The sequence below is a fragment of the Ruditapes philippinarum genome, unplaced genomic scaffold (assembly GCF_026571515.1).
Source record: "Ruditapes philippinarum isolate M1 unplaced genomic scaffold, ASM2657151v2 ctg8124_1_1_1_1, whole genome shotgun sequence".
Lineage (NCBI taxonomy): Eukaryota > Metazoa > Mollusca > Bivalvia > Venerida > Veneridae > Ruditapes > Ruditapes philippinarum.
In genome coordinates this window covers 1-16812 of record NW_026858163.1, presented here as the reverse complement: position 1 = coordinate 16812, position 16812 = coordinate 1, and the positions used below count along the sequence as shown (strand labels likewise).

Below are 16812 nucleotides of genomic sequence, written 5' to 3'. Positions count from 1 at the left end.
TTCCCAGTTATTTCTTTTTTATCATTTTAAAAAAGGGTCTTGTATGGTGAACCTATTTCGGAAAGTTGGATTTATCTTCCTCCTTATGACTTCATTTATTTAATGCTATATTTCATTAGGTAGGTGGATACCTTAAATGTTTTTCTGAATTTTTGTAGACGTTGGGGTCAAGAACAAGGTCACTGGTGTAAAAATTAATTTAAACGTTTTGCTCACCTAACCTTTACTTTTAAGTGTTAAATACAAACATGCCAAGGGAGGACCTCTTTCTCTGGGTGTAGTTTGGTTGATAATTTGCATCTGTTGCATTAAGATAGGGGCCAGTTGGATCAAGGACACATGTGCTAAAAATAGATTGTAGCCTTTTTATGGACATATGTCTTACAAATTTGGTATGAAGATAACTTTGCATGCAAGACTTCCTTTCGATTGTAAGTTGATCGAGGGGCCACTTATAGATTAATACACATTTGCTTATACAGCCTTTATTTTACTGATGTTTTTTATGCTCTCCGAAAGGTGAGCATATAGTCGCGGCTTTGTTCGTCTGACTATCCGTCCGTCCGCTATTCTTGTCCGGGACATACCTTTGAAACAACAAGAGGTATCAACATGAAACTTTGTAAGTAGATAGATCTCGTTGAGTAAAAGTGCAGAGCAAAAGAACCATTACTCATTCTTGCCTATTGTTGAAGTTATTGCCCTTTGTTTATGTTTCCACTTTGAACTTTGCCCGGGACATAACTCTAAAACTATAGGAGGTATCAACATGAAACTTTGTAGGTAAATAGATCTCATTGTGTAGAAGTGCAGTGCTAAAGAATTATAACTCTGTCTTGCCTTATTTTGGAGTTATTGCCCTTAGTTCATTTGTATACTTTATACTTTCTGTCTCCAAAACCTTCTCGTGGAGCATCACCCGGTTTAACCGGTTCTTGTTAAAGGAAGGAGTCACATTGGTTAAGGTTAAGTTTACTTGTGTTTAAAAAATTGCTCGTACATTGCTCATACTGCTTTTTAAAATTGATGCGTTTTTATATCCCCGCACAACAAAGTTGTAAGGGGGGTATACTGGAATCAGCTTGTCCGTCCGGCCGTCCGGCTGTCCGTCGATTTTTTCTTGTCCGCCCAATAACTTAAGATTACTTTGACCCTTAGTCTTCATATTTGGCATGGAGGTTAGTCATGATTAGTAGATGACCCCTATTGATTTTGAGGTCACTAGGTCAAAGGTCAAGGTCACAGGGGCCTTGACTTCAAAAAGCTTGTCCGCCCAATAACTTAAGATTCCTTTGACCCACAGTCTTCATATTTGGCATGGAGGCAAGTCATGATTAGTAGATGACCCCTGTTGACTTTGAGGTAACCAGGTCAAAGGTCAAGGTCACAGGGGCCTTGACTTCAAAAAGCTTGTCCGCCCAATACCTTAAGATTCCTTTGACCCACAGTCTTCATATTTGGCATGGAGGCTAGTCATGATTAGTAGATGACCCCCCCAATTGACTTTGAGGTAACCAGGTCAAAGGTCAAGGTCACAGGGGCCTTGACTTCAAAAAGCTTGTCCGCCCTATAACTTAAGATTCCTTTGACCCACAATCTTCATATTTGGCATGGAGGTTAGTCATAATTAGTAGATGACCCCAATTGATTTTTAGGTCACCAGGTCAAAGGTCAAGGTCACAGGGACTTTGACTTCAAAAAGTTTGTCTGCCAAATTACTTTAGATTCCTTTGACCCACAGTCTTCATATTTGGCATGGATGTTGATCATGATTAGTAGATGACCCCAATTGATTTTGAGGTCACTGGATCAAAGGTCAAGGTCAAAGGGACTTTGACTTCAAAAAGTTTGTCCACCCATTAACTTAAGATTCCTTTGACCCACAGTCTTCATATTTGGCATGGATTTTGATCATGACTATAAAGTGACCCCTATTAATTTTGAGGTCACTGGGTCAAAGGTCAAGGTCACAGGGACCTTGACAAAAAAGCTTTTCTTCTCAATTGCTAAAGAATGTCCTGTCCGCAATGTATTGATTTTGACATTTTCACATTTGAAGCATGTAGAATACATAACTTAGCAATGCACTGGCAGGGAGGTTGTCCTTGAGCTCTAAATGGCCACTGTTGATTCTAACAAAGTGATATGCGGGGGTATTCACGCCATGAAAGTGGCAGTTCTAGTTTATACTGGCATGTCTAGGGAGGTCCTCCTCCTTTGGGTTTAGTTAGGGGTCATTTTGTTTGTACAGACTTCATTTTTGACTGATTTTCTCATATTTGTAGGTTATAACTTGCTCTCCTTCTTTTGGATTGAGTTAGGGTTCAGTCGGATCAAGGTCTCTAAAAATAGATTTTAACACTTTTGCACAGAAAGCCTTTATGTATGGACATATGTTGTTCATATTTAGTAGGAAGATATTTTGCATGTTATTCGTTTTGGATTGAGTTAGTGGTCAGTTTGTCAAGGTCAAGAGTGCTCTTAATAGATGTCCACACATTTGCTAATACAGTCTCTTTTTCGACTGATTTTCTTATAGGATGATGTATTGCTTAATCTTTTTCCTTTGGATTACGTTATGGTTCAGTTTTGTCAAGGTCACCAGTGATTTACATAGATTTTTAGCTCGACTATTCGAAGAATATGAGAGCTATTGTAGTCGCCCCGGCGTCGGCGTCGGCGTCCGCGTCGGCGTCTGCGTTGGTTAAAGTTTTTTGTAAAGTCAAATATCTCATTTATTACTTGAGATATTCAATTGAAACTTACAATACTTATTTATAGTAACAAGGTACATCAGATTGACAAGTTGGATAACTCTGCCTACAATATTGACAGAATTATGCCCCTTTTTAACTTAGAAATTTTGGTTAAAGTTTTTTCTAAAGTCAAATATCTCAATTATTGCTTGAGATATTCAATTGAAACTTACAATACTTATTTATAGTAACAATGTACATCAGATTGACAAGTTGGATAACTCTGCCTACAATATTGACAGAATTATGCCCCTTTTTAACTTAGAAATTTTGGTTAAAGTTTTTTGTAAAGTCAAATATCTCAATTATTGCTTGAGATATTCAATTGAAACTTACAATATTTATTTATAGTAACAAGGTACATCAGATTGACAAGTTGGATAACTCTGCCTACAATATTGACAGAATTATGCCTCTTTGGAACTTAGAAATTTTGGTTAAAGTTTTTTTGTAAAGTCAAATATCTCAATTATTGCTTGAGATATTCAATTGAAATTTAAAATGCTTTTTTATAGTAACAATGTACATCAGTTTGCAAAATTGCATAACTTTGCCTGCAATATTTGCAGAATTATTTGCCCCTTTGAAACTTAGAAATTGTGGTTAAAGGTTAAAGGTATTCAAAGATATTTACTTGAAACTTTACACATGCACTTAGGGTCATAATTGGAGGGTCATAATTGTATGTCACTGACCAAGTTCCATAACTCTATCTTGCATTAAGGCTGATTCATATCCCCTTTTCTACTTAGTCTCTTGGTTAATGTTTACATACACGTTTTACATATCTCAATAACTATTAAAGATATTTATTTAAAACTTCACATATGCATTTAGGGTCATAATTGTAGGTCACTGACAAAGCTCCATAATTCTATCTTGCATTTAGGCTGATTTTTCTCCCCTTTTTCAACTTACAAATTCATGGTAAAGTTTTGCTTGTAAGCTGTTATCTCAATAACTACTGAAGGGTTTGTGCCTTTTTTGGGACAATTTAATGCATTCATAATAATAAAGCAGTAATTTACTTGATAAAACATCTTAATAACAAGCCTAAATTGTACCTTTTCTGTCAAATTTATGTATTCATAGGTAATTAGTATTATTATACTCAATAAAACACCCTTGTGACATTACCTTCCGAAAATTTAAGCCAATACTGTATAATTAAACTCTCTCTAAGGCCTATAACATGAATTTATAAAAAAAATTTAGCCCTTTTGTGAACTTGAAAAATTTAACATTATCAAAGCTCTTTTACTATCAAGCACTTAAAATAGTCGAGCGTGCTGTCCTACCGACAGCTCTTGTTACACTTTTGCACAGACAGCCTTTATGTATTTCTTTCATACTTAGTAGAAAGATATCTTCCATGGTTCCCTTCCAATGGATCAAGTTAGGGGTTAGGGGGTAAAGGTCTGAGGAACCAAAATATTTTTTAAACTTTTGCTTATACAGCCTATACTTTAAGACTGATGTTTTTTCATATTTGGAGGGAACATATCTTTGATTGTCCAGTGTTGGGAGTCACAGGCCATGGTCACTTGTGCCAGATTTTTACACTCTTTCATATACAGCCTTTTAAATATTTTACCAATGTCTCATAATTAGAAGAACATAACTCAGGTCGTCCTTTAAGTTTCAGTTCAGTTAGAGGCAACTGGGTTAGGTTAACATGTTTTCTTATTATTGAACATATTTGAAAAACAACTTAGAACGATACTATTTTTCAGAAGAAAACATGTTTCAAGGCACACTCGTATATATTATTTTATTTTACGAATAAATATAAACATCTGATGTGTGAAACATTTATCTTTTCATATTCTTTCCTTAAAATCAATAATATATAAACCGTTGATCTGTGATACATTTTCCGTAATCTAACATGGAGTAAATGTGGCCCTTCCACGGGAGTCACTTTGTTTATATAGACCTAAATAGAGGAAAACAATAAGCTTGAATTTGTCAATGTAATATTTTTGTGTCGCCTTAAAAAAGGTGACATATAGGGATTAATTTTGTCGTCGGTGTCGGTGTCGGCGTCGTTGTCGGCGTCGGCGTCCCCTAAAGCTTGTCCGGAGCATAACTCAGTCACTTTAAGTTGGATTGACTTCAAACTTGGTATGCATGCTTCTTTCAATAACACGAAGTGCAGTGCACAAGGACCGGTACTCTGCACTTCTTAATTTTTGAGTTATTGCCCTTTGTAAATTTTCATACTTTAATTTGGTCCGGGCCATTTCTCTTCAACAGCTATGGACTTCAAACTTCATACAATGATAGATCTCATTAAGAAGAAGTGCAGTGCACAAGAATTGGTACTCTGCACTTCCTAATTTTTTACTTATTTCCCTTTGTTAATTTTCATACTTTATTTTTGTGCGGGCCATCTCTACTAATGTATAAAAGCTATATGCATGAAACTTCATAGGATGATAGATCTCATTAAAAATAATTGCAGGGTACAAGGGCCGGTACTCTGCATTTCTTATTTTTGAGTTTTCACCCTTTATATATTTTCATTCTTTATTTTTGACCAGGCCATTTCTCATAAATTATAAAAGATATGGACTTGAAACTTCATAGAATGATAGATCTTATTGATAAGAAGTGGTGCAGTGCACAGAAACTGCTGCTCTGCACTTATTATTTTTTTAGTTATTGCCCTTTGTTAGTTTTCGTATTTCATTTTTGTCCTGGCCATTTCTCCTAACCTATATTGTTCACAAGGCCACACATCCGACTCGCGGAGTTCTAGTTAGAGCTTAGATATTTGACATGGATTACTGTCCTTTTGACCTCCACAAACCTAATATTAAACACACAGGCACGAGTAGCGGACCTAGGAAGAAAATATCATCACATTGATATAAAATTTCTGTATTCATGTAAAATATGACAAAAACCAAAAAAAAAAGTGAAATATGAGTCCCCTTAAAATATGCATATACTAAGTTAAGAGAAGGCCGGAAACTAGTCTACGGGCAAGGGTTCAATACCCGGGACGTTGTGAAAGCAATTGTCCAGATAACTAAAAAAAACTTTTATCACTATTTCACGTTTGTATTAGGCTTTCAAATGAGACCAACCCCAAGTTTCTAGCCCAAGTTTCTAGCCCTTCCCGTTCATAAAATATTATTCAGCAAACGTGCTAAAATTGCCAGGTAGACAAAAAAGTGGCACAACGATTCGGTACGTAAACATAACTAATACATGTTTGTCAGTCGAGTAAATGGGACCATTCACAACCGTCAGTAGCATCTGATACACGCGAAATTCGAGTTAGTTTCAAACCTCTACTAGGTTTCTACAATGTCAAGAGCTTCTGTGTTTGACATGTAACACAACTAATTTGACCTCTTCAAACGTCTAATAAGTCATGACTCTGCATGCAGCATCATTTTGAAGTTTTCTACAAATGTCATATTAACCTCGAGCATGAGGTCAAACTTAAAGCTGCCCTAGTGGCCACATTCTATAAAAATCATTTCTAATCTCGTGTGTGGTCAACTACATATATTTGGCATATAGCGTTGCCCTGTCGACCATTACTAATTGTTTACAAATCATGCACTCGGGTCATAGTTGCTCGTGGGTATATAAGGACAATGAACATACAAGTACAAATGTTGCTGCAATGCAGCAATTGAGAAGCTCCGCGCAAAAAATGCGCTCATTACAGATACCTTACCAAATTATTCCTACGCACAGGTCATAATCAGATTAAGTACTATTGTAGATTTTTTGTAAACCATTTTTTGCATAATTATACTTATCTTATGCACTGTCCATAACTAAAAAGAGGGGAAAGATATTTAATATAAAAAATGCTTTGAAATTCACTGATGCCTACCTGGTAAGGAAAGTAATTCCATTGAATACAAACAAGACTTACAAGACTTGTAAATTTTATGTGACATGACTGTACTATGTTCTGTTTGTGTCACTTCTGTAGTCAGTAACATAAGATGATAAAATATCAAAGTCTGTTGTTTTTCATTATTATAATTGTAACAAATATGCAAATAGTAACAAAAGGGACTTATATTATATTATAATATACTAATATTACATGCATTTTTTCATGTCAAATTAAAAAAATGGTTTCTTTCAATACTGAAAGTAGAACACACTCTGGAATGAAAAAAATGGGATGGATTTCAAAAAGACCAAATTCAAGAATTTTTTGTTTGTTATACACGCGTTACATGGTGATACAGTGTTTATTAATATAATAGAAGACTGTTACCTGAATTTTAGGCAGGTAGGGGAAATTCACTAACATCATGTTCGTGCGAGTCAAAGATATAGAAGCTATTTGACATTGGTGATATATATAAAAAATCTTTTGTTAATTGATTTTTTTGGAGATAAATATACTTTAATTGTTTAATTGCTTTAAAAACCATTCATAAAAAATTACACTTCATGTTTCAAAATGCAGATAAATCCATGATGCTATCTATCTATACGCCTTTTGCTTAATGAGGGTCCATTACCCTCGTAAGGCCACAATACAGGTTTCGCTGTCGAGTACGACCCCGGACATGTCACCAGTCGCAGGATGAGTATTTTTTACGGACAGGTCGCGTCACGACAAAATGCCTCAAACAAAATTAAATACTTTATCGATTTCGAAAGAAAATATTAAAAAGCTCACCAAAAGTGTTGAGAAACCCATAAGTTTATGATGCACCAATGACAGATTAAAAAACAACATCTGGTCTTCGTTGCTAAAGAGATGTTATTCAAAAAACCTAACTGGTATTCAATTTTTTTCCTTTTACCTAATTCTTTGATGTTACAACGGTTTTGGTATTTGAATGAAATTATATCACATTCTACAAATAATTAATCTTCTGTTCGCTATACTGTAATTAAAAGTATGTAGAAAGTAACGTTCATCTGGAATAAGACTCAAGGACATATCCCGGTCACGGATCACGGGTCTCGTACCATTGGAATAGCGGACTATTGAGTTATGTTTGAAGCACAAGGTGGTGTGCTGTATCACTTGACGCCAATGAAATGTAAACCTTATATACTAAAGTTTAATTATTTCAAAACAACCAATATAATCAACATATTATTATTAAAACATTTTATTTCATAAATATAAATTAAGAATAATTATCAAAAGCAAAATTATTAAAGTTTTATACATGAAATCTTCTTTATATTGACAAATTCAATCCATTAAGTATAACGTGATATGCTGTGTGTAAATTAATTCAAAATGTAACAAATTATAATATCATGTACTACTAAAAAGGGAAATAACAAATGTATAACCTAAGTGTCAAAAATCAGAAACATTTATAGCTATTTATAGGCTTTCGAATACATGTACAGCAGAACTGCTTACCTGTTCTGATTCATTAATATTGACACATGTTGCGAATCACCGAAGGGGAAACCAATATAGAAATCGAAAGGAGTTCTTGAATGCGGATTTAGTTTTAGCTGTAAATCGAAGGGATTAAATGATCAAATCCGGGCCCATGGACAAAAAAAATAGTAAACACAAATAGCTCCGCGCCTGTGGGCGCGGAGCAATAACATTATTTTCAGTTGAGTTTCGTATCTTCTTTAATTGAAATATAATTTTTTGCTAATTTATATAAAAATTTTATTCGGGCATATATTGTATAAATGATGCTCTTCTATGACAATGGAGTATTTTCCGTTTAAAAATGCGAATGATAAAATATTAAAATGTCTTATAATGCCCCGGGCATATAATAATTTAACCTAAACCGGCAAGTTGTTTTTATCTTCAACTTTACAAGTAACTACCAATGATTTCACAATATTAACATTTAAAATAAAAAGCCCCTTTTTTGCAAGAAAAAAACTAGGTTTTCCTTTTTGCTTTCCCCTTGAAAAGGACATATGGGGGTTTCTTTTTTCGGGTGTGGGTCGGCGGCGGCAGGGGGCCCCCTTAGGTTGTCTTACCTGCTATCACTTTTAGTTTTTTGACTCCAAACTTTTTATGCATGCTTCTTTCGATGATCTGATGTGCTCAACGTAACAAAGACAATTGGAAAATATTGTTAATAAACTTAATTAGAATGGTTGAATATTGTTTTTGCTTGTGTTGAGTTCCCACAGCTGCTACTATAATATGACCTGCTTGTGTTTTAGTTTAAAATAAATATTGGTCATGCCATTTTAAGGTTTGTGGGTTGTTATTTTTTTCGTTTAAAAACAAATATTGATATATTTTCCAGTATTTTACAACAAGCTCTTTTTAACATTTCATTTTATTTATAAGATAGTTTTTCACGCGTTCAGACTAATTCTAAAAATAGGATACTGGTATGCCAATTTTATCAGATATCAAATCTATTCGGTGATATGATGGCAACAGACAAAACTTTGCCTTATTTAAAACGATATTGATTTTAATCAAAGATTTCCTAGCTTATACTTTTGATATTTCTACTTACATGTAGGTACTCATCTTAATGAAAATAGTTGAAAATTTAATCTATTGTATCATATTTTATGATGAAATTAATCCTACCATTTCCAGTTATCAACGAATGCTCAAACGATCCATGCAAGAATGGTGGTACCTGTAAAGATCTAGTTAATGCATATGAATGTGAATGTGTTGCTGGATACGAAGGCAAAAACTGCGATAATGGTAAGAGTACAATGAAAGCAAATGATAAACGATTTTTAATAGGGAAAACCCTTTTGACAAAATGGCAAAATTCAACGAATGAAAAAAGCAGATTTTACTTTTAAATATTTACCATTTTTGTCTATTAGTGTCGTTACTTTAGAGGGGTTATATATTGTTCAGTACTGATATGTGCATTTTAATCGATTTCAGGTGAGATAAAAAGATGGCATACATTTTATTTTAAATATTTCTTGGGATTTTTATTCTCGTTCACGCGACTAATCATAGTTTGCTACTTGGCAATGGCAACGAGATATCATCTCGATTAATGGAGATGAATAAGAAGGTCACATTTCGGCCCTGTGCCAACGTAAATGTGTCCTAATATAAATGAATGTAACCGTGATAGCTAACCATGCATTTACATTATCAATTTTCATTTTTATAAATTTTTGTTTGAACCTATATCTTAAATTGAATTACCAAAAGTGAAAGTGTTCATTAATAAGCATCACAAGATTTAATAAACGTAAGAATTAATTGCGTATGTATGTTATAGGAAGGCTTATGAAGTATCTAGTCCGTATAATATACCCCATCATGTTTCATTCAGCATGATTATTGATAGAAATTAATGTATTCTTTCATATTATCTCTTAACCATTTGTGTTTATATGTAGATATAGATGAATGTTCCTCTGACCCATGCAAGAACGGTGGCACCTGTAAGAATCTTGTCAATGGATATGAATGTACATGTATTGCCGGATATGACGGAACAACATGTGATAATAGTAAGAAATACTTTCAGTTATTTTAAGAAACTAAAATATATACTGAATTTCAATTGATCATTTGCAGTTTTGCGGAAATCTATGATTACTTGTAATATTATTATTAAAGATGATTAAAGACGTTTGTGCGCCTTTGATTAATATTTGCATACGCCGTTTATATCTTAAAGAAGTGTTTGTTCATTAATTTGTAAATAGATTTAAAATGTTTTCTAAGTGACATTCAGCCCATCTAAGGGTGTATACTGAGTGAACTGGTGAAGATAAAATAACTTTTCATTTTGCCATATTTCCTCTTAATTCTATAATTTACTTCGCATGAACGATAAATAACTTACGTATGTAATACGATTTGTCTTAAAATGGTCTTGTACGACTTAAAGAAGTTTTTATTGCAGTCTCTTTTATAATAGTTATATACGATATACAAATAAAATAAAGTTCCATTATGATGTATTATTAAGTAGCAATAAACTTATAAAACATAATAACTGTAAGAAAAAAGTAAAGTTAATTGAATGACAGAAGCTTTTGTCTTAACTTAAATTAAGTTAAAAACTTTAACGTTTCTTTTGCATTTTAAGATAAAAATGACTGTGAAAACAGCCCTTGTCAAAATGGCGGAAGTTGTACAGATTTAGTAAATAGTTATAAATGTACTTGCGTGAATGGATATGAAGGAACCAATTGCCAAACAGGTAAAACATCCTATAAGATAAATCAGTTACATTGGAAACATGTTATTGTGTTGGGTTCCTACAGTTGCTACTGTAATATGACCTGCTTGTGTTTTAGTTAAAAAGAAATATTGGTCATGCCATTTTAAGGTTTCTGGATTTTTGTTTCGTTTCAATACAAATATTGATAATTTTCAAGTATTTAACAACAAGCTCTTTTTAACATTTCAACTTTTTTGATAAGTTAATTTTTCACGCGTCCAGACTAATTCAAAGAAAGGATGCTGGTTTGCCAATTTTATCAGATATCAAATCTATTCGGTTATAATATGGCAACAGACAAAACTTTGCCTTATCTAAAACGATATTGATTTTAATCAAATATTTCCTAGCTTTTAATTTTGATATTACTACTTACATGTAGGTACTAAACTTGAAAATAGTTGAAAATTTAATCTATTGTATCATATTTTATGATGAAATTAATCCTACCATTTCCAGATATCAACGAATGCTCAACCGATCCATGCAAGAATGGTGGTATCTGTAAGGATCTAGTTAATGCATATGAATGTGAATGTGTTGCTGGATACGACGGCAAAAACTGCGATAATGGTAAGAATATAGTATGAGTAAATGATGAGCATTGTTATACATGAATTACAATTACGTAAATACTTTAGGGTTATGACATACAAATAATTTAATATATTGCATCATATGATGAATCTTACCCTGTCATTTCCAGATATCAACGAATGCTCAACCGATCCATGCAAGAATGGTGGTACCTGTAAAGATCTAGTTAATGCATATGAATGTGAATGTGTTGCTGGATACGACGGCAAAAACTGCGATAATGGTAAGAATATAGTATGAGTAAATGATGAGCATTGTTATACATTAATTACAATTACGTAAATACTTTATGATTATAACATACAAATTATTTAATATATTGCATCATATGATGAATCTTACCCTGTCATTTCCAGATATAAACGAATGCTCAACCGATCCATGCAAGAATGGTGGTACCTGTAAGGATCTAGTTAATGCATATGAATGTGAATGTGTTGCTGGATACGACGGCAAAAACTGTGATAATGGTAAGAATATAGTATGAGTAAATGATGAGCATTGTTATACATTAATTACAATTACGTAAATACTTTAGGATTATAACATACAAATTATTTAATATATTGCATCATATGATGAATCTTACCCTGTCATTTCCAGATATCAACGAATGCTCAACCGATCCATGCAAGAATGGTGGTACCTGTAAAGATCTAGTTAATGCATATGAATGTGAATGTGTTGCTGGATACGACGGCAAAAACTGTGATAATGGTAAGAATATAGTATGAGTAAATGATGAGCATTGTTATACATTAATTACAATTACGTAAATACTTTAGGATTATAACATACAAATTATTTAATATATTGCATCATATGATGAATCTTACTCTGTCATTTCCAGATATCAACGAATGCTCAACCGATCCATGCAAGAATGGTGGTACCTGTAAAGATCTAGTTAATGCATATGAATGTGAATGTGTTGCTGGATACGACGGCAAAAACTGTGATAATGGTAAGAATATAGTATGAGTAAATGATGAGCATTGTTATACATTAATTACAATTACGTAAATACTTTAGGATTATAACATACAAATTATTTAATATATTGCATCATATGATGAATCTTACTCTGTCATTTCCAGATATCAACGAATGCTCAACCGATCCATGCAAGAATGGTGGTACCTGTAAAGATCTAGTTAATGCATATGAATGTGAATGTGTTGTGGATACGACGGCAAAAACTGCGATAATGGTAAGAATATAGTATGAGTAAATGATGAGCATTGTTATAGATTAATAACAATTACGTAAATACTTTATGATTATAACATACAAATAATTTAATATATTGCATCATATAATGAATCTTACCCTGTCATTTCCAGATATCAACGAATGCTCAAACGATCCATGCAAGAATGGTGGTACCTGTAAAGATCTAGTTAATGCATATGAATGTGAATGTGTTGCTGGATACGACGGCAAAAACTGCGATAATGGTAAGAATATAGTATGAGTAAATGATGAGCATTGTTATAGATTAATAACAATTACGTAAATACTTTATGATTATAACATACAAATTATTTAATATATTGCATCATATAATGAATCTTACCCTGTCATTTCCAGATATCAACGAATGCTTAACCGATCCATGCAAGAATGGTGGTACATGTAAAGATCTAGTTAATGCATATGAATGTGAATGTGTTGCTGGATACGACGGCAAAAACTGTGATAATGGTAAGAATATAGTATGAGTAAATGATGAGCATTGTTATACATTAATTACAATTACGTAAATACTTTAGGATTATAACATACAAATTATTTAATATAATTCATCATATGATGAATCTTACCCTGTCATTTCCAGATATCAACGAATGCTCAACCGATCCATGCAAGAATGGTGGTACCTGTAAAGATCTAGTAAATGCATATAAATGTGAATGTGTTGCTGGATACGACGGCAAAAACTGTGATAATGATAAGAGTACAATGAAAGCAAATGATAAACGATTTAGGGCAAATCCTTTTGACAAAATGGCAAAATTCAACGAATGAAAATAGCAGAGTTTACTTTTAAATATCTACCATTTTGCCTATTAGTGTCGTTACTTTGGAGGGGTTATATCTTGTACAGTACTGATATGTGCATTTTAATCAATTTCAGATGCAATAAAAACATGATAAACATTTTTTTTTATCTATTTCTTGGGATTTTTATTCTTGTTTACGCTACATAATCATAGTTTGCTACGTGGCAACGAGATATTATCTCGATAAATGAAGATGAATAAGAAGGTCACGTGTCGGCTCTGTGCCAACGTAAATATGTCTTAATTTAGAGGAATCTAACCATGATAGCTAACAATGCATTTTCATTATCTTTTTCATTTTTATAATTTTTAATTTGAACCTATATCTTAAAATTGAATTACCAAAAGTGAAAGTGTTCATTGATAATCATCACAAGATTTAACAAACGTAAGAATTAATTGCGTATGTATGTTATAGGAAGGCTTATGAAGTATCTAGTCCGTATAATATACCCCATCATGTTTCATTCAGCATGATTATTGATAAAAATTAATGTACCGAATTTTTACTTATTTCATATTATCTCTTAACCATTTGTGTTTATATGTAGATATAGATGAATGTTCTTCTGACCCATGCAAGAACGGTGGCACCTGTAAGAATCTTGTCAATGAATATGAATGTACATGTGTTGCCGGATATGACGGAACAACATGTGATAATAGTAAGAAATACTTTCAGTCATTTTAAGAAACTAGATTATATACTGAATTTCAATTGATCATTTGCAGTTTTGCGGAAATCGATGATTACTAGTAATATTATTATTAAAGACGATAAAAGACGTTTGTGCGCCTTTGATTAATATTTGCATACGCCGTTTATATCTTGAAGAAGTGTTTGTTCATTAATTTGTAAATAATATAATGTTTACTTAAAGTGACATTAAGCCCAACTAAGGGTGTAAAGTGAGTGAACTGGTAAACGTTAAAATAACTTTACATTTTGCCATATTTCCTTTTAATTTTATAATTTACTTCGAATGAACGATAAATAACTTACGCTCTGAAAATATCCATCGTAATTAACCTGTAACGTTCAATTTTTAAAATCAGTCGGGCAGTCTTTTTATCTTTTAGGCAGATTTGTAATTTATCTGAACATTTTGCAATAACAACTGTTGGTCAATAACCATTATGATACATATATATAGTGTCCAAAATACATTTTTACTAGAAGGTTCTACATAAATTTAAGAACAAATGTTTTCACAGATATCGACGAATGTTCAAACGACCCATGCAAAAATGGAGGTACATGTACGGATCTTGTTAATGGATATGAATGTGAATGTATGCCGGGATACGACACAGATGAGTGTCATAATGGTGAGACTTTATTTCTGATCATAATTAGAATCAGAATAAGAAGAAATATCAGTATTCGATTAATTTTACAATTAGATATCTGATCCCGTTTCATTCACTGAAGTCAAAGATCATCAGATTGTGTAATCTTCTTTTGTAGATTTATTAAACAACCTTAATGTATTTGATTATATATGAGCTGCTGGATACGACGGCAAAAACAGCGATAATGGTAAGAATATAGTATGAGTAAATGCTGAGCAAGTTTTAAGAAAAAAGAAATCGCATTACAGCAATTCACAAATCAATAATCAAAAACATCATTTCGTTTGTGCTTTCTTTGTAGTGACGAAAGTGTGTGACGAAATGTCTTGGTGTATACATAATTTATTTTAGTTCGATTATGGAGGAAGCTATTATCTTATAAACATACTTTCGAATCTGTTCACTTACATAAGCATTTTAATCAATTTCGTTCGGACGCGGTTAAAGTTTACATAATTTCATTACTTTGCTAGGAATAATATTTTTTCATTCACACAACATAATCATCTCGTGATTCGATTCGTTGAGGTAAATAAGTCGGGCTCATTTCGGCTCTATGCCACCGTACATGAGTTCAAACTAAGATTTCGGTATGAAATATACGCTGTTAAGTAACCCATGTATTTACAAAATAGGTTACAAATGCACTTTTTCTCGAAACACGTGAATTAACTCAAGCCCGTGCTTGTGCCTTGGAGGGAAATCTGATATCTTGCTCCGCCAGTAAACTGAAAAGTTGCATATGAGCCTGACATGAGGCAGAATTTTCTTCATACTTCATTCTAGAGTTAATTTTTCTAGTTTCATTACGATACGTTTTGTGTGAAAGTGTGAATACTGTTTAAGCTGGCACGGGATGCGTATGAGATTTTTAAATTACAGAAAAAAACATATCTCTCAGCAGGTTTCAAACTTTCCCTACCCTATTTCTAAAGACTGAAATATAGCGATGAAGGAAACTAGTCTTATTTTCCTTTACCGTTTTATATTGCTCCATACAAATGCACTCCTGGCCCTGGCAGGAACGGTGTTACCTGTAAGGATCGTGTAAACAAATGAGCAGCGTCACGACAAAACCAACGCAATGCCTTTGTGACCATCCGCGCAGTCTGATCAGGATCCATGCTGTTCGCTTACAAATCCTATTACAAGTAGAGAAACTGATAGTCTGGATCCATGCTGGTCGCAAACGTATTACGTTGGTTTTGTCGTGACGCGGCGAAACTACGAATGTATTAAGGAGGAAAAGATGAAAAATGCGTTATTTCAATGAGATAAATTCATATTGATCTGAAATTAAGCATTATTCATACATTACTTTTGTATGCAATTTACGATTTGAACGGATCATCCATAAAAAATGTTAAAAATAAACTATATTAATTACAGCAATGAATGAAATCACGTTAAAGTAAAACTGAATATATACGGCTTTGTCATGAAGTAATTAGTGGTTCGAAACATTGAAATCATTTTTCTGCTTATCAGGATAATGTTTAGATCAGTTTCCTGCAACGAAATAGAGATGAGTTGAGCTGATTCTAACGCCGAGTTTTATGAGAGTTTTATGAACTCTAACATCAACTCATGACGTTTCATTCTCAAATAGAAATATTTAACGCCGTAAAAAGTAATGCATTCTTCATTTTATCATTTTTCCTAATAGATATTAATGAATGTTCTTCAAACCCATGCAAGAACGGCGGTACCTGTAAGGATCTTGTAAACAAATACGAATGTACATGTGCTGCTGGATACAATGGAACAAATTGTGACAATAGTAAGATATCATTCATTTCATATGATTGATATGATTGATAGTTGATTTTTTAATATTGGATAAATACTTATAATTCAGATAATTCCTGATTTCAATCAAACAAAAAAACTAACTAA

The 16812-nt window shown here is 33.0% G+C and overlaps 1 protein-coding gene across 1 annotated transcript in view; it reads left to right on the top strand.

Moving 5' to 3' along the window:
- LOC132752318 (fibropellin-1-like) overlaps positions 1–16696 on the top strand; it is a gene marked incomplete at its 3' end in the record, with an annotated part of 40142 nt that extends 23446 nt beyond the window's left edge. Inside the window, 14 exon segments of the mRNA XM_060742626.1 lie at positions 9295–9408; positions 10071–10184; positions 10769–10882; positions 11363–11476; positions 11610–11723; positions 11857–11970; positions 12104–12217; positions 12351–12464; positions 12844–12957; positions 13091–13204; positions 13338–13455; positions 14119–14228; positions 14779–14892; positions 16583–16696. Of these exon segments, the coding sequence (XP_060598609.1) occupies positions 9295–9408; positions 10071–10184; positions 10769–10882; positions 11363–11476; positions 11610–11723; positions 11857–11970; positions 12104–12217; positions 12351–12464; positions 12844–12957; positions 13091–13204; positions 13338–13455; positions 14119–14228; positions 14779–14892; positions 16583–16696 (1596 nt within the window).
- Between the last annotated feature and the right edge of the window lie 116 nt (positions 16697–16812).